The following is a 12,705-nucleotide window of genomic DNA, read 5'->3' on the forward strand; positions in this document are numbered from 1 at the left end:
CATCAGCAAATTGGGAGACAGGAAATTAAAGTTCACAATGTAGAGACAGTAACATAATGGAAAAATGGACCCCTACAAGTACACAAAAACCCTGCATGATAACACTGTAAACCCAGAAGTTAAATAGGAAAAACTACTATACCATACTATGATTACAATGAGTTGGTAGGATTTTCAGTTAATGTACTAGTCTCTCAACATGGGCATTTCTGAACTATACCTGCTGATATCATTCTTATCATCTGTAGTCTTACATAATCCTGACCCACAAATGATAGTGGCCTCTACTGTGAGTGGGGATTTCTGAATTGAAACTGCTGATTAAGTTCTTAGTATCAGCGGCCTTGCTGATTTAGAAATTCCAGCTACTTGACACACCTCAACATCACACTACCATGAGTGAGCAAGTTACAAAGGATTACAAAGGCGGAGCATGCCAACAGGAGACCTTTTGGTCTATATCTAGGTCGGATGCAACAAAAACCCAAATAATAATAAATAAATAAAAACTATAATAATGTAAGTATCAAATAAAGTACATAAATGCATAGGCACAGTCTAACAACAAATAAACAGGTAAATAGTAAATAATAATAAATTGACATATAGCTAATAATAAATGAGAATCAAACAGACAAATGATAACAAAACAAAAACAAATAATACAAAATAAATAATAATCATTACAGCATCTTGCTTAGGTGTTTATCTAAATGATTTTTAAAGCTTCAAACTGGGCTACATTGCACTGCCTCTGCAGGAAGTTTATTCCATTCATTAACTACACAGTTGGCGAAATTGTTTCTACCCACTTCCAAATCGAATCTATTTCGGGACAGCTTGAGACCATTGTTTCTTGTCTGATTCTCATTCAGTGTGAAAATTTTTGATGTTGTCAATTCCCCTTAGAATTTTAATGACCTGTATCAAGTCACCTCTGAGTCAACGCTTTTTTAGGGAAAACAGATTCATGTTTTAGTCGATTGTTATATGATTTATTTTTTACATTTGGAATCACGTTTTGTGTCTCACCGTTGTACTTTTTCCAATCTGCCAATGTCTCTAATAAATATTTTCCCCAAAAACTAGTATTGTGTGTCTGAAGACTTGACTTGGCTATGACTTCAAGTGCTAACTGTTAGACAATTGGCAATACAATTCCCTAATTAGTAACAACATGAATTCTTTCTTACTTGATCTTTAAACTTTGATTTCAAATACAGGTAGCTTCTTAACCTGAATGTGATAGTTACCACAACATATCAAATGTATAATCATGTACATTTACACTACCACTTACCATAACTTACCTCCTAGATGAATATATTAGTGATGGTATTAACTGATTCCACAGCAAATTTTCTTGAATAGTACTATATCTAGGGAATTATTGACACTGTCACCCCTAATTGCCTACCATGTCCCTCAACTGTAATACAGCATCCAGAGCAACCTAATACTAAAAAAAGGTAGGATGCAACGAGTTATGATAATTCACGTATAACTCAATTGGGTAAGTATGCTTCAATAGGTCCTGTTCATTTCTAAGTCCTAAGTTTTCAGCTATACCAATCTTACACCAAGTCTTATCACAATTAGCTACTCACTATTAAACATTCTATTATTCAGTCACATACCATGTAAACAATAATGGGCTCGCCAGTCAGAACATCCCACTTGGCCTCCTGTCAAAACGTCCCACTTGGGTATACCAAAACGCCCCATGCCAAGTCAAGGCATTTGATGGTGTCATTGATCGAATGGAACTTGGAGGAATTGTCAGTATAATTCCATGATTGGAACAATCATTTATATCCATCAACTGGTAAATTCACCGAAAATGGAGAGTAGGACCCTAAAGTGAAGAGCGAGGGTACTTTTTTAATTTGTTAGAGCAGGTGCTCCTGGGCACACAACTAGACCTGACACACTAGCCATGCACACCTGCCTATGACAGTGTGACCCTGCTTGACCTGACCTAACCTAATCAAGTGCAATTATGTAATTATGCACCACAGGTGACTACTCATGCAGTATATATATCAGCGACTTCTTCCGCTCTTGTCAGGAATCTGACAAGAGCAGAAGAAATCATGCTGCATCGTCTCCGGCTGGGTTATTGCATCAGAGAGTAGCTACAGGAGGATTTTGTCACCCAAGAGTGCATCCACTGCGGCCATCCCGCCCACCACCCACTCGCCCACTACCTACTTCACTGTCCTGCCGCCACCAGCTTGAGACAGACCGTCCCGCAGCCCTAGGAGGCCCAACCGGACATCAACGAAGAAACAAAAGTGGCGGAATTCCTCTGAAAAGCGCAAGGACACCTGGGCACGCTGCTGAGGGTGGTGCGAGTAACTCCGCCACCCCAATAGACCATGCTAAAAAACGACGCCCCTGGGCAGCGCTAAAATAGCCACCCAGACCAGCGGCGGGCTCCACCATAGCCCGCAATAAAAATAAAACCTAACCATAAGTAAAACCAGTTAAACTATACCCTAATGAACAGCAATTAATAAGTTTGTGGTTCACAATAGTATTGGATCACATGTTAGACTTATGATCAATAGTTATTACCCTCCTGGATGAGGGCTCAAGAGCTCATATGCCCAATCTATGGGTAGGGCTTTAACTTTAAGCACACATACACACCCAAATCCCTGTCTATGAGAGTTGGAGTGCCGGCTCGCAGCGCAGTGATACTGAAATTATTTCAGCCCTGGGCAGGAACTTAGGCAAATGATTCAGCATTAAAATGATTAAATTACAGCTAAGAACACCCTAGTCTAATTAGACAAACTACAGCAATGGCTCAGAAATAATAGTATGGAAGCCTCACCTCAGAAATCATCAGTAACATTTCTCACTGCAGACAATCATGGAAGAAGTAAGAAGAAGAAATAAGAACCCAAAATGAAAGACCTCACTGTGAAGATCAACACAAATATTCCTACTAAAACTCATCACAACCACGGGCATCAGACAACATAAAGAAAATCTAACATCTTCAAAGAATTCATAAGAACCATCCTTGACTAAGCTTCCACATATTCCCCATAATCAGTAAAACAAACTATAAAAAACAAAGCACTGAAAGTACTAGAACACATGCACACAGAAACTAAAAACCTCCCCATTCATTATTACATGAAAATGATTGGTACACAGTTCTATGTTCCAAATCACATAATACCTCCACACAAAAACAATTTCACATTTAGATTACTAAACAAGCTCTTCAAGATACAACCAATAATTCCTCTCAAGAAATGAGTCACATTTCTATTCAGGTCACCATCCAGATTAAAACAGTATCAACACACAATAGCCCTAGCCACAGAATCAACTTGCCTTACCACCACAAAAATAACACTGAATTTTTCATCCTACAATCCTGAGCCAACCAAATAGTACTTCTTCCTTGAATTACTTATGAGCCCACCTGTTGTCCAAAGACAATTATCTGAGAAACATGGGTCTTTTGAAAGAGCGACCTCGTGCAACAGTTTGATTGATTCACCCAATCCACTCAATTTTTCCTGATTGCTCTGCTACCACCAATTTGTACATCATTCAAGGATATCTATTTCCATTTACTCACAGTCAATCAATTGTTGTCTCAAATTTCACTAAATGGAAAACCAGCAGCCCCACAGTGGTTCCTTGGAACCTCCCACAGATCTCTCTGGGAAGAAACTTTGGACTGTTGTCTGTGTTGTATCAATGTGGGACAGTTTCTGTCACTGGCTCAAAGTGGTAGAAAGGACAGCAATTGCAGGTTGTCAGCTCTCATTGTGTGAAAATGTGTAAGAAATATGATTGAAGCTGATAAAGAGAGATCTTGGGTCCAATCCAGAGACAGAGCCAGCCCCTAAGGCCTGCATCTCCTGATGGAGGTATGGGGGTTGACAGGTTTTAAAAATATGCAGCTTTGCTGTCAATCTTGCAGGACCACAAAATGCAGATACCCGTCAATAGCCCCTATTCTCACATGACTATCATCACCTTAGGTTCATCAGATGCTCAACTTATGCAATAGATTGAGTACCAGAAAAAAATTAACTTAAAATAATAACAATAATACATAAGTCAGTTAATCTGAAGAAGTGCACATCTAAATGATATACCGTAGCAATAGAAAATTAAATATTAATTTTGTAAATTACGTCAATACAAGTTCCTTCATATTTCCCCGCCATTTGTTTATAGGTGAGCAATATATGCTTTTCTTGGCTGAAATAAATAACATAAAAAACTTTGCTAAAAGCAATACACTACCGAATGAAGCTGCAATGAAATCCTCAAGACACCATGTTTGTTTTGATAGATGCAGAAATTTAAGTATAATAAATTGTTCTAACCTAACCTACGTAACCTTCTACGGGGTATGCATGACCTACAGGTCTTCAGAGTTGTCGTCACCAGGAATGGCACCATATTTTTTTCTTTTATTTCTGCCAAGATTGACGTATTTCAACCTACAAAATTAATATCTAATATATTGCTTAGGTGAGCACAAGGTAGCCATCGCCATGGTCAAACTGATATTAACAGGCCTGGACAGAAAATACAAACATGGCATCTCGAAGCTCTTGTTGCAGCTCTGTTCCAGTATACACCTTTAGCAATTTTTTTTTTGTTATTGATTTCTGCCAAGAAAAACAGATATTACATTGATGTACTTTAATTTACCAAATTAATATCTAATTTTCTATTGCTATATTATGTACATGTGCACTTCTTTTATAATTCCAATATCTTAGCAAAATTGAATTTACATATACTCCATTAAAATTCAAGCAAGATTGATCATTATTACTATTATCATTACAATTAGCTATAATACTATAATGATGTAATACTGTACCAGAAGCCATTGATAGCAGCAGAATTTGAGTCTGCAGCTACTTGAAGAGCATATTACACAAAAGCACACTATGCACAACATAAATGTGGTATATCAAATATCATAAGGTGGACTTCTGTGGCACAAGATATAAACACTGGTAAGGAAGTAGAAAACTGAATATTCCAACATGATAAGCCTAGACTAAGCCAAAAATAGTCAACTTCAACATCATAAATCCTTGTAGGTCTATACCTACCAGGAATTAGACAATAAGTGACACTGTATTACAGTAAATGATCTAATGGTTACAATAGAATAACTAGTACACCAGCCAATGATTGAAAACTAAAGTCTCCAGATTTGTGGGCTACTGAGATACAATAGCACAGCAATATGAGCTATAATAATAACCAGTGCCCACAGTTTCATTGACTGGAAACTTGCTTCCACACTGCAACTGGCAATGGCCCTCTGGTTCTTTCTATAGATATCTCTGGAAAGGAACTTTGGAATGCTGTCTGTGTTGTATTACTGTATTTATCCACCTGACTGGATTTACATATACACAAAAGGTGCAATGTTCATGGGGCCCTGTCTACTACTCTCCAACTCACCATGCAGAGCCCCAAATTCATGTACAGTTCCAACTTGGTTTATATCCTTAATGTCCAACTGTCAAATTTAGATTTGAATTCATGTATTATTTCAGCTTGAGCTACATCACCTTGTAAGTTATTCCAAGTATTTTTGCATCTATATGGAAAACTGAACCTCTTCACATCCTTTAAACTATGTCATCTTTTTTATGGGAGTAGGGCAGGAACAGTAATAATATCATCAATTGGGAGCATACAACAGGGAGTGTGCTGCTTTACTCGCATGCACTCGTCAATCCTCACAGTCCCTGAGCAAGTTCCCATGCAGCTACCCTTCCCTCAACAGGTTCTATCAACTTCCCCAAGTCATGAATGTTGTAGGCAACTACTTCATCTCTTCCAGTGAGGGTTGTCTCTTGTCAAGACAATCCTACAAGTGGAATCAATATCAGTGAAATGTGCCATATGCCCATATAGATGGAGTTGACATTCACAAATTATGCTGGTAACCAGCCTAGATTAAGCCTCATGATCTCTGGTCTGATACAAGGTCACTCCAGCAATACACCCCGACTCTATAAAGGCACTTGATATCAAAGACACGGACACCTCTTCAAGACAGCATTCAACGTCCATATCTCACAACCATACAGCAAGACAAGGAACACAAGTGACTTGAAGATTTGGATCTTAATCCTCCTGCATAATTATTACCAATGCCATATACTTTGGTTGAGTTTGTCTATAACATCATAGGCAATGCCAATACCTCATAGTACTTCCTGACATAACCTATCACTGTTTTGCAGTACACTACCATGGTATGTGAAACTTTTCAATACCTCAATGCCTTTGCCACCTGTATGGACAGACTGATGTGTCACACAATAAGTCAACAAACAACTGGATCTTGAACAATTGTTATGACAAGGTGGAGAAATAAGGTACATTTGAAGTTGACGGAAGACCTTGGTTCCAGCTTAGAGACAGAGCATTAGCCCTTTAGGGATCAACACTCCAACACCAGTCTTGTATGATTGCCATTTTATTTTTAGTTACCAGACTATTCCACTACAACAAAATTCAAGACAAATGCAAACAAGGATATTTAGCATGAAACTTACATTGTCTAATAGCTCCTAATCTAACCATTCCATATAAAAAATAGATCTTTCAATTGTAAAAAAGAAAAATTTAAAAATCCATTTGCAAGTTACTGAAACAAAACCCTGTCAACTAAAATGCCCCAAAAAAGTGATCATCTTTACCAAAACTACAAGAGTATTTATATGAATGTTATGCATTTAATAAGATGAGAGTAGAAGCACTGAGATGAAAATATCACAATCATTGAATAAATAAATTTCAATTTGCATCACCACTGGCATGGCAATATGAATATCACGTAAATCATATTCAATATTTGACAATGATTGTATCATATGGTAACCCAACCAAACCTAACCAGTCCTAAAGATACTAGTTATAGCAACTTACTTTATACAAAGGTAAGCTTGACAATATATGTAGATCTCAAAATAGTGTAAAATTCTAGCATACATACAAGCGGCTAATAACAAGGAATAAATAACCCTCTAAATCTTCATATTTACACATCTTGTTTTTTATCATAACAACCCCTTATTATAACATCTCTACATATTCTGTTCTGGCTGACCTTATACAATTTGAATTTCATTAAGCTGTGATGCCTTTGCAATTTTTTACCTGGGTAACTAGGTGAGATAACTTCATTTAGCTTTGGCTTCTGTGGTACTTGATGAGCAAAGAAACCCCTGCACAAGGCCACAACCCTCCGAGCAACTGAACTGAAGCTGTTCAAACTCACCTTGAACTTGTCATACGTTGAGCTGATGTCCACTCGATGCACAAATGGGTTGAGTAGCTGAGGCGTCTCCTGGATGAGGGGAGCCTTGTCATCCTCCCCCCGCCTTTCCGTCATGTTGCACATCACACGGGGTACTGCACAGGGTCCTGCTCGACACTTTGGTATGCGCAGTTCACGACGATCCTTAACAGGTCATATACATAGGACAACACCTCCTCCCCCTCTGCCTATCGTACACAGGCCTCAGGGATCCTGAAGGGTCAAGAAACTCCGCGGCCACAGAACACCATTTAATATTCTTACTCGAGCTTTTCAGTACACCAATAAAAGTCGACTTCCAACATAAACGCCTCCTATTCTTTAGATACGTGATGACGACTACTTATAGACCAGCTTCAGACATCATTTCCGCTATATATCGTGTGTATAACCTTGAAATCAATTGTAGCTCAAGTTTCGTTGCTACTCACAACAGGCTACCCCGAGTACTGACTATAGTACTAGTGGACTGTCCCATTTTCTTTGTTGGGCTTTATAGTGAATAAACTAACTGTCGTAGATTTCTTAAACTAAAGGTTTGTACATACTTAATACTCTTTTCATAAATTGTATCATGTGCCATAAATTTTCAATATTATAGTTGTTCTTAATTAAGAAGTTAATACGAGACATGATGGGAATATAATGTGATTTCCTGTCAGTTGTGAATTTGATATATCGATCATACAAACTAATGTGTAGCAATATGTTATTACAAATCACTCTGTGATTCGATAAATTATCACATATTTGATTGTGATTAGTTATGTTAACACTACTGCCAAATTATCTTTTGGTGTAACAGAATGATCAATTCAGACCAAGTTTGATAGTTATCGTACGTCCAAGTGTCTGCAAATCGTACGATTATCAATAGGTGCCAGAAAAAAACATCTCGCTTTATAAAACATAATAAAAATCTAACTATAGACAATAATTGTTCTATATCTTTGGTATGATTCAACCTAGTGATGAAATTAGGTAATTTAAGCCGCTTATGCAATGTATTATATAAATAGTCTCGTATGCCAATGTTTGTAAATACTCTCTCACGCACATACGAACAAACTAAAAATATAAATTTCAATCCCTGGATTCCGTCGGCCCCAAGCAAGAGGTAAGAAAAAAAAAAATAACGAATGACGTGAAAACCCTCTTCCTTATGAATACCTGACAACGGGTGTCGTTCCCGTATTTAATTTCAGGATATCTGTACTAAGCATCTCTACCACTTACGTTGAGTTAAACAAAACGAAACATTGCACCCAGTTCCTTGTGTGAGAGCATGTTTGTGGATAACAGATAAAACAATTACAGTGGATTTGAAGAATCATAAAAAGATATGCCACCGTTAAACCAAACAATTGTAAAACAGAGATAAGTATTTGTTTACTAAAGGGACTCAAACTTAGTCACAAAATGGCACATATATAGGAAACATCTTACTGGTTCGACCGCATGAGAATGAAATATTTATTTTTTATGCATCTTACCTATTTTAATCTAGGGCGACAATCTTTTAAACTTAAAAGCTGAACTTGCAAAATTAACACCACATCCGGGTTGATACCGCTAAACCAAATAGTCGTTCATAATTCAAATTCTCCAAGGAGAATATATGTACAATGTAACAATGCACCCCTTCGCTAACTCAAAGAGGTAATAAAATAGGACACTGATAGACTATTTTCAGATAAATGTTTAGAGCCCAGACGAATGCCAGCTGGACATTAATTTCGAGTTTGATGCTAATATCCATGTAACCCACAAAAAAAAAAGTCGATTACTTCAATAATAAGTCTCTATGAAATATATTTTTTAAAGAAAGAAAATATATTCCACTCATGTATATTATATTGACTAACCAGGTATAGCGTATTAAAGAATGTTATTTTCATTCCAAGAATTATTTTTTCACTATCAAAACATAAACCGGGCGGCATATTTCTTAGATTTTTGTTTTAGCCAATACGTGACAAAACTATGAATAAGTGGGGGGAAACTCGGCAGTCATATATTTTAATTGTTGGCACCAATTTATTTAATAAGAATCAGAAATTGTCACTTGCGGCCATCTGCTTCACGAAGGTCTGTCCCAGTTTCTTCAGTTAGTTCACAACTGTACCACGTCACTCCTCCAAGCTTCCCGTCTCGCGGCGTCCAGTCAGTAGCATTCACGCTCCAACTTCCATCATAATTTATGGCTGCCTAGATCCATTTCCGTTTCTTTATCAACTCCGCTATCGCTTACTTTAGCCTGTTTTCGTATCCAAAATGCCCTCATCCTGTGTTTCACCGTTAACCCTAACACATGAGTCTCTATTTCTGTGTACTCAATAACTTTGTCTCTACCATCGTCAGCGTCGTGTGTGTATTTACCTAGTTGTACCTAGTTGTATTTTACGGGAAGGGGAGCTATGCTCGTGGTGTCCCGTCTTCATATCTCATTTTATCTAAACTATTTCTAAATTCATGTGTGTATTTACCTAGTTGTACCTAGTTGTATTTTACGGGAAGGGGAGCTATGCTCGTGGGGTCCCGTCTTCATATCTCATTTTATCTAAACTATTTTTAAATTCATGTATTGTTTTTGCACACACCACTTTCTCATCTAACTTGTTCCAACTGTCTATTACTCTGTGAGGAAAGCTGTTCTTTTTCAAATCTCTTCTACAGCTGTCTTTTTTTATTTTCTTTCCGTGTCCTCTTGTATTTCTGTCATCCCATTTTATCAGATTCTCTCTATCAGTAATTTCTATGCCTTTCATGATTCTGTAAATAGCTATCAAATCTCCTCTCTCTCTTCTTTGCTCTAGTGTCTGTAGTTCAAGTTTTTCTAGTCTCTCTTCATATGATAGTTTTGAGTGTTGGTGCCAGTTTTGTAATTGCTCTTTGTATTCTTTCAAGTTTTTTTTATACATTTTTTTGTACTTGGTGACCATATCGTTGCTGCATATTCCAATCTTGGTCTTATCAGGGTGATTAGGATTTTCTTCACCATTTCTTCATCCAGGTATGTAAATGCAACTTTGATCGTTCTTATTAGATTATAAGTCTCTCCGAAAATGTGCGTGGTCTTTGGATCACGTGTTGGACTCGTGATTGACAGCTATTACCAAACCCGGTGAGAGGTCAGAGTTCATGTATGATCGATCTATGGGTAATACTGTGACCTGACACACACACACACCTAACTCCCCTCCCACGAGAGTTGGAGTGTGTGTGTGTGTGCGCGCATGTATATGTAGGTATTCATTCACTTGGTCTTTGGATCACGTGTTGGACTCGTGATCGACAGCTATTTCCCTCCTGGAAGAGAGCTCAGAGCTCGTAGGTCCGATCTATGGGTAATGCTATGAAGGCGTGTGCATATATATGTATATGTGCATGTGTGTGCGCGCGCGCGTGTGTAGGTATGTGTGTGTGTTGTGTATGCGTGTGTTCGTGTGTGGTTGTGTGTATGCGTGCGTATGTGCGCGTGTGTGTGATTCACCATGGTCTTTGGATCACGTGTTGGACTCGCGATCGACAGTTATTTCCTTCCCGGATGAGAGCTCAGACCTCATATATGACCGATATATGGGAAATGTTATGACCTTACACGCACACACACATAACTCACCACCCACGAGAGTTGGAGTAACGACTCGTAGCGCAGCGATACTGAAATTATTTCAGCCGAGGGTGGGATTCGAACTCGGAACCCTGTAGTAGCGATTGCGAACGCTACCAATACGCCATCGAGAGATTGTGTATTTGTGTGATTCACCATGGTGTTGGATCACGTGTTGGATTCGTAATCGACATATGTTTCCCTCCCGGAAGAGAGCTCAGAGCTCATATTATATGACCGATCTATGGGTAATGGGGTCAACTTACACGCACATACACCCCAACTCCCCGCCCACGAGAATTGGAATAACGATTCGCAGCACAGCGATACTGAAATTATTTCTGACCTGGGCGGGATTCGAATCCGGTCTTCCCTTGAGGCGGGCGGGAACTCTACCAAATGCGCCATCGAACATGAATGTTTAAGATTGTGCGTCCGGTTAAAGTTGTTACTCTTGCAAGGATTATTCTTTTTATTTATTTTTTATTTTTTTGGTTAGTTAACTCCTGAAAAAATGAATACTCATCTGGATGTCGTCTCGTCATATTTACCCGTCACACACGACACGAAACAGTTTCCAACGTTTGGGAAGTAAATATTGGCTAGCAACATTCCGTCAAAGTACATTAATTATCAAAACTGCTACGATCTCAGCGGGGAATCAAACGAGTGTAAATAAAACAACGAAAATATTTTCCATGCTCATGATCTAGTTAGACATTATGCTGAAAGACATTGGCATGCATCCTTTCGACAAAATGTGTAAATTTTTCAAAGTTGTTACGATCACTACAGGAAATTAAACGTTTTTGAAGAAAACGTGCACATAATTAATTTGTCAGTGATCGTGATCTGTTTAGATATTACGTTGAATAAAAATTCAAATAATTTTCAGCTATTTCAGTATTCTAACATCCCCTTTTAGCCTCATGAAATTGTCTGAATGTTAGTTAGCACGCATTCTGAGATAGCTAATTGAGCATTTTCCGAGCTGATCGAGATCTTCACTTAATCTGTTTGTCTTACCTTATTTGCATTGCTTCTTATTCTTTCCAAAATTCAAAATGTTTACTACTTAATATTGTATAATTCTATTATAACTATAATGCTAGAATATTTTGACGCAGCACGAAAAAAAAAAAAAATTCTCCACGTCTTTTTTTCGGCATGAAGGACGAAGAGGGAGAGGTCGTCGATTAAGTGAAGCGGCCTTGGTGTGGATGTGCTGTCTTGCTGCACTGCTTCTGATCTAGAGAGATGACCCGTCATCCATGAGGAGCTAAGATGGGAGGGAGGAAAGGGCGATGGATGGGAGTGGAATAAGTGGGAGTGGGTTCTTGCATTTCGACTTGGCTACACCCCTTGTAAGGGGGTATATAGATATATATATATAGGTATATAGATAGATATATAGGTATATAGATATAGTATATAGGTATATTGATAGTATATAGATATATATATAGGTATATAGATAGATATATAGGTATATAGATATAGTATATAGGTATATTGATAGTATATAGATAGATAGATGATTATAACAGTTATATAATTATATAATCATATTATAATTATATAAAGTGATTGATATAGTAATGCTTAGTACATTAATTTTAGATTCGTTTGAGTTTTACACATAGTACTTGTAGATATTTAAGTCTATCTTTGGCTTTATTCATACATACTCTTAGTCTATTACACAGAGGATACCTTGCCGGATTTATGAGCAGGTGGTCATGAGTTCAATTCCCGGGAC

General features: G+C 37.8%; 1 protein-coding gene across 2 annotated transcripts in view; it reads right to left on the reverse strand.

Moving 5' to 3' along the window:
- Positions 1-7,801, reverse strand: part of LPCAT (lysophosphatidylcholine acyltransferase) — a 72,036-nt gene extending 64,235 nt beyond the window's left edge. Inside the window, exon 1 of one of the 2 annotated variants that reach the window (XM_076204613.1) lies at positions 7,295-7,801. In XM_076204613.1, the coding sequence (XP_076060728.1) occupies positions 7,295-7,417 (123 nt within the window). In that variant the 5' untranslated portion in view covers positions 7,418-7,801. The remainder of the gene's footprint in view (positions 1-7,294) is intronic. The other variant, XM_076204612.1, reaches the window with a different exon arrangement.
- Between the last annotated feature and the right edge of the window lie 4,904 nt (positions 7,802-12,705).

Source organism: Oratosquilla oratoria, chromosome 21 (genome assembly GCF_046742065.1).
Source record: "Oratosquilla oratoria isolate Oo_2021 chromosome 21, ASM4674206v1, whole genome shotgun sequence".
In the NCBI taxonomy this organism is placed as follows: domain Eukaryota; kingdom Metazoa; phylum Arthropoda; class Malacostraca; order Stomatopoda; family Squillidae; genus Oratosquilla; species Oratosquilla oratoria.